This window comes from Lutra lutra, chromosome 3, assembly GCF_902655055.1.
Source record: "Lutra lutra chromosome 3, mLutLut1.2, whole genome shotgun sequence".
NCBI lineage: Eukaryota > Metazoa > Chordata > Mammalia > Carnivora > Mustelidae > Lutra > Lutra lutra.
Genome location: NC_062280.1, coordinates 26,795,034 through 26,804,074, shown reverse-complemented (window position 1 = coordinate 26,804,074; position 9,041 = coordinate 26,795,034). Strand labels below are relative to the sequence as shown.

At 46.6% G+C, this 9,041-nt stretch overlaps 1 protein-coding gene across 1 annotated transcript in view; it reads right to left on the bottom strand.

Annotated features, from left to right (window-relative positions):
- Window positions 1–7,754: 7,754 nt before the first annotated feature.
- XRCC5 (X-ray repair cross complementing 5) overlaps window positions 7,755–9,041 on the bottom strand; it is an 89,075-nt gene continuing 87,788 nt past the window's right edge. Inside the window, exons 20-21 of the mRNA XM_047721203.1 lie at window positions 8,759–8,833; window positions 7,755–7,985 (exon numbers count right to left, since the gene is read on the bottom strand). Coding sequence (XP_047577159.1) covers window positions 7,971–7,985; window positions 8,759–8,833 — 90 coding nt within the window. The 3' untranslated portion in view covers window positions 7,755–7,970. The remainder of the gene's footprint in view (window positions 7,986–8,758; window positions 8,834–9,041) is intronic.

Here is a 9,041-nt window from a genome sequence, read left to right as displayed (position 1 = left end):
TGTAGTGGCAGGCGGCAAGGACCGGCTGCAGCTCTATCCAGAGACCTCTGCAGACTCTCTCTCTGGCTATCACACAGGATGGGGTGTGTGTGCGCGTGTGACCAGGAGGCTGGGAGGCCTGAAAGGGAACAACAATGGCTTACTCTGTGCGGAGTGTGACTTCAGTGAATGGAGTTTAAATCTCAAAGCCACCAGTGGCCATACATCTAGCAAAATGGAAATCTAGAAGGTACAGCAACTTCTCTTGAGTTCAGAGCTAGTAGGTGAAGGAGCTGGATGATAGAAACTTCTGGTTGGCTAACTGTTCTCTTCCCACCTTCTTTCCTGCTTTGAATAGGAGCAAGGGGAGGAAAAGGCCTCAAGAACCGAGGTCTCTCCCGAGACGCTCCTGAGCCACAGAACCACCCACAGCCGCTGGCTAGTGCCAGCCTTCTCGAAAGCAGAGAAAATAAAGCCTAATTTTAAGCCAGTGTTAGCTGGGATTCCCAATACTTACAGTCCGAAGTTCTCCAGACTGTTCTGTGAAGTGCACATCTGTGCTACGATGTCAGTGAGGGGAGCAAGGGACAGGTCCTTTATTCATCGCTCCCAAGAGAAGATTTTAATATTGTAAGAAGTGGTATACAGCCTAAAGAAGACACTGTTGTTTTTTCCCTTTCTTAACATAATTAATGGTATTTTGGATTTGAAGAAATACTGTATTTGAAGAGATCTCATGCAATGGACTGCTGGACCCATCAGGCTTCTGGGTCCCCAGAGATCTTGTTGCCTCTAAGTTGTCCCAACCGAATGGACAGTGGGATGGGAAGGTGAGTCTTTATTTCTGGGATGAGTCCACACATCTGTTTAAACAAGGCCCTAGCAACCCTCCTGCTGCCTTGAGAACGAGGTCCTTTTGAAAGGAAAACTTAAGCCATTTATGCCAAAATATTTATGCTACCAGTGATAAAACTTTTTTCAAATTGTCTTTGAGCCTATGATAAATCCTTCCGGATACCTGAGGTGTGGTCTCCAACTTTTGAGAGTATAGTTGATGTTTGAAAACACTGAAAGGTCATCTCTGGCCAAACCCTGTGAATAAGGATCAAAACAGGGCAGATGGTTTGCTCTAAGTGGGTGACGAAAATGAGCACGTTGCCTCCCAAGATGACTTTTGAAGAACACCAAAAGTCTAGCCCTTTGCTTCTTTCTTAAGTCCCTACCCACCACCATTGGCTCTGGACAATCTGCAAACATTTGCTCCTAAGTGTCCCAGCTCTTTCCCCTTGTAGGACCTGGAGGCACAACTATCTTGGTTTGGAATTATTACTATGTTTAAATTTTTATTTAAATTCAATTTAGTTAACATGCAGTACACTATTAGTTTCAGGGGTAGAATTAGTGATTCATCAGCTCCATGTAACACCCAGTGCCCATTACATCCCATGCCCTCCTTAATGTCCATTACCCTGTTACTCATCTCCCCAGCCACCCTCAATTTGTTCCCTTGGTTTAAGTCTCTTATAGTTTGCCTCCCTCTGTTTTTACCTTATTTTTCCTTCCCTTCACCTATGTTCATGTTGTTTCTTAAATTCCACATGAGTGAAATCATATGGTATTTGTCTTTCTCTGGCTGATTTCACTTAACATCATACCCTCCAGTTCCATCCATGCAAGTGGCAAGATTTTTCTTTCTGATGGCTGAGTAATATTCCATTGAGTGTGTGTGTGTGTGTATACACACACACACCCCATCTTCTTTATCCATTCATCTTTTGATGGGCACCTGGGCTCCTTCCATTGTTGGCTGTTGTGGACATTGCTGCTATAAACACTGGGGTGCACATGCCCCTTCGGATCACTGTTTGTATCCTTTGGGTAAATACCCAGTAGTGCAATTACTGGGTCATACGGTAGCTCTATTTTAATTTTTTAAGGAAACTCCACGCTGTTTTTCTGAGTGACTACACTGGTTTGCATCCCCACTAACAGCGTAAGAGTGTTCCCCTTTCTCCGCATCTTCGCCAACATCTGTTGTTTCCTGACTTGTTAATGGTTTGGAATGATTTTTCCTCTTTTAGTTAAAAAAAAAAAAAAAAAAGCCAGAAGTAGACTAGTATTTCTATGTTACTTCTCACAGATCTCATTCCTCAGCTTTCTGTCTGGTCCAAGTTAGACTCTCACCCTCTCAGAAGTGAGTACGTTCTGTTCCGCTTACTTCATGGGGAAAACGTTGTGACACAAGCCATGGGAAGTTGGGGTTGACAAAGATGGTTCTTGGGTGTTGAAGCTGCAGAAAGGATGGGTCACACTCAGGGCAACTTCTGCTGGTTTTCTCCAACCCGCATCAGACATTCCCAGCTGGGGTCGGGGTTTCATACCACCTGGCAGCAGAAACGCCTCATGACTCCCTTTGACCCCCACCTCTGCCAGCTGCCGTCAATGCAAACGGATAAGAAATTGAACATACTTTCCAATCTTTCTACTAGGATTGTGATGGAGAAAAGTCACACATATTAGATGGTCCAGATTAGATGGTCTTGCTCTGCCTCTGAGCAAGGCTGTTTCTAAGGCAGACCAGCAGAGAAGGGAAGGAATCTCCTTCCTGTTTTCGGAATCCCTGGAGATCCCTCCACAGGGTGGGAAGAGTCTTCGCGTCGGAACAGACAAAGCGTCCTGTGAAATACACAGAAGCCACGTGGCCGCAGGGAACGTGTGTCTGCATCTTTGATGAGGTGTCGGATCTTGCCCCCATTTCCCCCAGTTAAATAAATCCACAGCCAACAGCTTGGAGTGAAACTCCAACTATGAGCAGCAACAAACGTGTCACACACGCTACCGTTCTGTGTTTTCCGTGCCAAGCTGTTATGGACGGTTACTTTTAAGAATAGAAGTCATTTGGGGGCGCCTGGGTGGCTCGGTGGGTTAAGCTGCTGCCTTCGGCTCAGGTCATGATCCCAGGTCCTGGGTTCAAGCCCTGCATCGGGCTTTCTGCTCGGCGGGGAGCCTGCTTCCTCCTCTCTCTCTGCCTGCCTCTCTGCCTACTTGTGATTTCTCTCTGTCAAATAAATAAATAAAATCTTTAAAAAAAAAAAAAGAATAGAAGTCATTTGTGTTCTCACTTCTGAAAAGGGAGTAACAGATGTTTGCTTCTGGCCACAGAATCAAGGCTTGGGGGCCACAGTGTTACCTAAGGAAGGGGCCGGGTTAAAAGTCGCGTACATGTGACTGATTTCAAGTTGAAACCTTAAGGAATCCATGTCATCCAGAGATGACTGGACCACCCCCGTGGTCAGCCTGTCTCACCCCTGCCTTCCCTGGAGCAGGTCAGAGTTCACAGCTCACATGCAGCCCTGAGACACATTAGTGAGGAGTGAGTATTTCACTGAATGTAGTGGGGAGGCGGAAGACTCCCTCACACCCCCCACCGGACAGAACTAAGAATACAATGCCTTAGGGACGACTGTGCTTCCCTCATCACTGAAGTCCCCCTTCCTGCCAGCTGGCCAACCTCTCCTCTTTCTCTTCACCACCCTCTACAACTCCCCCCTCATTTATAACATAACGTTCATCAAAAGAAAGGGTGGCAATTAGCCAGAACATGACCATTGCCATGTCTGTTTCCTCAAGCTTCCCCGCGGCATCATCTTCCTCCAATAGGTCTCTCCCTACCCTGCTGTCCTACCATGTGCTCAGGGATCCTCACTCTAGCCCTGCAGGGGCTCCCATCGTTCCCAGCATCCTGAAATGGTGAGAGGGCAGAGAGAAAACCAGAGGTTCGCCCAAGCTAAGACATGATATAAGACACATGCTCTGGGGCTTGGCAAAGCACTTGCCCACCTGCGATGCTGCAGAGCAAAAGGCAGGTGAGCCTGGGAAATGCAAACTGTAAGGCTGGGAATGAGACATGTGTCTCGGTTGCCTCTTCTCTACCTACGGCACCTGCTCCGTTCCCATTATTCAAGCAGCCCCTGCAAAGCTATAGATATGAACCCCCCTTTGACTGAGAAGGTCCTGTCTTCTCCTAGCCCATCCTGCCCACAGATGAAACACAAGTGACTCCGTTATTCTGTTGCTCACAGAGGTGAAGGGACTTGCTAGGGCCACAGAGCTGTCAAGTGTTAGTGACATTAGGCTTTAATAAACTAGGAGTCTCGAGCATGCAGCACTATGGAAACGCTATGGCATTATGTCTCTCTAAAGAACAGAAGTATATTGAGTCTGGAATTAGGTTCAGATGGAGAAAAGAGGTGCTTCCTTTCTTTCCAAGGTGACCACAGGAAGCCAAACTACCAAGCTGGGATTTTAACTGCTGATCAGGGGGACTGACCTACATGGAAGGGCCAGTGTAAGCTGGAGGAAGCCCTGTGTCCCCATCACCCTCCGGATAGTCTCCCGCTAGAGGGAGGAGGACTTACAAATGTGACTGGTGACTGGAATGTGTTTATTAGAGGTCATTAAACCTGACAGGTTGTATGTACACTAACCTCCATAGGCATTTCCACTTCTGCTCCATGCTGCCGGCCAGACAAGAACGATGTTCCTGCTCTGTCCCAGGCCTCGCTGCCAGCTGGGGGCAAAACCTGGATGTAGGCAGCAGACTCTAAGATGAAGCCCTGAGCTGTTCTTCTGTGCTGGTTTCCACTTTGCTGTCTGCTCTATGTACTGAGTTCCCGCAGGGCATTAAAGGGAAAGGGGTATTTGGCAAGGCAGGAGGATACGGCCATTCCTTGGGCCCTGGTTTTGATACTAACTTAATATGGTCAAAATCTAGGAGGACAATATAATCTAAAATCCCTATTAAAAGGCCACTTTGGAGAGTGAAAAAGGGCATTATGATGATGACGATGATGATGTCAGGACAATAATGCCCAAGTAAACTGGTACACATGGTTACCTTACCAAACCATCAACACTTACCCTGGGTCCTAACCCCCTACCTTAATCACACTGAGACTGTAATTTTCATGTAATAACTAGAAAGAAAGCCTAAGTAAAACAGCAACAGATAATTATGAAACTTAGCGCTGGTATATTCAAGGTTCTAAAAGAAAGAAGACAGAAATAAAGACAGGAAGGCGGACCTACTCTAAAGTGCTGCCCGTACCCTCTATTTTGGGTTTTCATAAGACCATAAGGCTTTTTCTGAATAAAACATGTTGCAGTTTACAAATTTCGCTCACAGGCTTGCTCTAAGGCCGGTAACCAGTCGGGCGCAATGACAAAGGTCAGACAGCACGCACAAGAGGCAGAACCGATTTCAGATCTGGGCTAGCCTAGTGTCTTTCCCTACCCATGCTGCAACCCCTCTGGGCAGCGACTCTAAATGAGTGACCAGCTTGGGCTCTGAACCTACAATACTGGGAGCAAAGGGGGCCAAGGGGAGACAGTGGACCAAACAGAAAATCTGTTGCTTACATCATATCAGCTGCAAAGACAGTCATTACCACCAAACATATTCCAAACAGAAATATGTACGTGTGCACTTATTTTCAAAGCCATCAGGGACTAGGAAAAAAAAAAAAAAGCCTGTTCTCAACATGGTTTTCTAAATAATTTTCCAAGATTCTAATTTTATGTGTAAATTAAATGGCAATCTAATTCCAACATTTAGAAGTGGTTCTTAACAGAGGGGCAGCACGTACCCTTGAGGGGGCATTTGTATTGTGACTGAGGGGCTGTGGGGAGTCCCCTCCTTTATCTCACCTCCTCTCTAAGTCAGTATGTGTTGGTGCCACAGAAGACCAAAGGTGGCAGAGATGATGGCCCGTGACTTCCGACCGCCACGCAAACCTATCATCTGTGGGACAGACAGGCTTCCGAGGCCTAGCCGTGGCTGGCGGACGATCCTGTACTACCACTTGCTACTCTCTAGGTCAGAGTGGGCAGAACGCCAGGGAGTTCTCCAGATCTGCAAAACTCGTCTCAGGGAAATGGGACCTCGGGGTGCCCAACCGGAACATCACACATGCCGTTCCTCACAAGAGTGTGCTCTGACTGAAGACACACAGCCCGTACACTGTGCCTACAGGACATGGATTCAGACACTGCATGGCTAATTTTATCCTCTCTCTCCCTAGCGTGTTAAACTCACCTCTTTCTTCAGGTATTCAGATAATTTGGGTCAAAGTGGGGTTAGAGAAGCACAAATAATCCCACAATGCACAACACAAATCAGCAAGTATCAGATCTAAAGGACTAACAGGATTCAAACTCTTCCCGGTCTGAAGGGCTGGAGACAGAAGGGCTGTCTCCAAGAGGGAACTTCACAAACTGCCAAAGACCAGTGATTCAATCTTATCAGGCCATACCCACTGACCTCATTCATACCCCCGGGTGGATCCGATGAGCATAATACAGAATTTAGAGTACAAACTTTTCCTTCTTCATATGAAATGGTTCAGATCTGTCCAGGTCACAAACATCCTCTGGGCTCCTACCACTCACTAGACAGTAAGATACAGATGGCATCCTTCATAGGGGTTGCTTCAAATGGGCACCTGGATATCAAGATTGACTAAGGTGGGGGCACCTGGGTGGCTTAGTTGGTTAAGCAGCTGCCTTTGGCTCAGGTCGTGATCCCAGGGTTCTGGGATCAAGCCCCTCATCGGGCCCCTTGCTCAGCGGGGAGCCTGCTTCTCCCTCTCCCTCTGCCGCTCCCCTTGCTTGTGTTCTCTGCCAAATAAATAAATAAAATCTTAAAAAAAAAAAAAAAGACTGGCTAAGGTGTGCACAGTATTGAGGGGGTGTCCTAGAGGCTCAAGTGAACCACTCCTCTCTCAACTCAGCCGACTGAACAATGTTCTGTTGTGGAGGGTTGTTTTCAAGCAATGCACAGAGGATCTCTAATTCCCAGCACAGCACTGAAAAATTCTTTCGTAGATGATTCATAATGAGTGACATCCATTTATCTATACTTATATCCAGCCATTTATACCTTTAATATTACCTTTGCAAAATGAAGGGAAGCAGTGACCTTTTACAGGGGTGCGGAGGATAGGGGAGACTGGGCACCGTGGAGTTTGGGATACCAAGGAAGGAATTAGAACTCAGGGAAGGAATGAGGTCTGGAGAAAAAAAGGGGACATTCAAGAATTGCTATTTTCTTATTTTAAGAAAGGAAACATTACCCAGACAGAGCGGAAAGAAGACTCAGGTAGAAATGGAAAAGAATGGGAAATTAAGGAAGAAGTGTTTGAACACAACCATACTTTCTCTCTGTGAAACTGTTAAGCAGGCAGTAATGAAATGATAAAATCCTAACTAGGGGAGTGAATCTCTGCATTTTGTTTTCTTTTCTTTTTTAGGGTTTGCTGATATGTCAGAGGCTGGGCCAAAAGGGTGTCATTTCTTCCAGAGAGCACTGCCACAGTTCAATACGTGGGGAAGTGGTGCTCCCCCTCCCGCCCTGCTTAAGGAAACCACCTATACACACAGCTGATGTAATGTGGAGACTCAAAGGCTTAAATAAAAAGAGAGAGCCAGCCCTTAGCCATGATTTCCCAAACCCATCCTTCTGCTGGTAAGAAACTAATGCCACCATTGGATCAACACAGTTGTGACTGCCGCTGGAGGATCCGACTGAGGACTCCACCTCTGGGGGAGAACTGAGGAACTCACCAGTGACATGCCATAGTTCTGGACAAGACAGCTTCATGGGGGCCGCAATCCTGACCAACATACCAGGTCAGGAGGAAATCCATTTTCCAGAAACTTCAAAGTATGGGCATTATACACTGAGATCAATAAAGACCACAAAAGAAATAATACACCAATGAGAAAATAACAAGGATTCTTTATAAACGTGTATGGGATCGAAATTATCCCTTACATATGTAAATATTCATTCCAGAGAATTAGGAGAGTCACTTCCACATGACCTATGGGGACCATCTCCAGAGCTTCCCGTTCCCCTTGAAGGGCATCCTCTGGACAGAGCTCCCAGCGTGACAGCGATGGCAACTCTCGTAGATTCCCCACGCAGCCACGACCTAAATCAAGTCCAGCTGTGAACAAAAACAACACTTTTAGAAAGGAGCCAACTCTGGACCACTGCCTCTCTGGTGGGAGACCATTTACCAACAACGGCTCTCTTCACCAGTGGCAGAGCTGGACTTGCGCACCGGCTCGCTGCTACCTATTGTAGGCATTAAATACCAAGTGTCTCGTTACCAGCTAAGGACTTCTCCACAAAAAGACTGAGAGTGTTTACTGGAATCAGCTGTCATGTGAGGCTTATAGGCAGGAAGTCTCCACACGTGAAAGGTGGATACAAAGCCAACACTTACACTGCCTCCCAGGCACCCAGACGTGGCTGGCATGAGAAGGTCCAGAAACCCCCAAACGCCTATCAGCCGATTTTGTTTACGTTAAGTTAATTGAGAACATTCAAGAATTAGGCTTCTGAAAAGCTGTTTTTATTTGTCAACCCACACAAACTGCATGTTGTATTGCTTATTTGGGTTGAGAGCAATTTCAGTAAATTATGACATTCTGCTACTAAAGGAATGGCCTCGCCAGCTCTTTCCAGTCCTTCACAGGAGAGGATTAAGCTGAACGAACAATATAAGTGAAACCAGAGAGCACAGGAATTTCCATTATGAAATTACCTATCTGATTAAATTTATAATGGCAATAAATAATAGTAGGGGAGCTTCTGGTGTGTCAGCAATTAAAACCCAAACAAGAAACAAGTCCACGGTGAGCAGCGCTGTGGCTGTGTTTACGGCTCGGGCGATGTCAATCCAGAGAACACCTGGTATGTATTAAAAGCACTTACTAAATCATCCACGTCACCACCTTCTGCAAGTACGGCTGCTGTGTCTTCATTTGGATTTTCTTTAGGCTCCAGGAACTGTGAAAAGAAAGTCAGGGACACCACAGTGACATTTTTGCCTCTTTGGATGGAGGGCACAGTCTCCTAGCAGCGCCACAGGCAGATCTAAGAAGGCCCACTCATCCCCAAAGTGTCACTGCAATGGCCTCAGAGAAACCACGCCTTCCTCTGGCCCTGGAGGAGAGGAATGATTTTGAAGTTGAGTAGCCCACACTCACTCGTCACC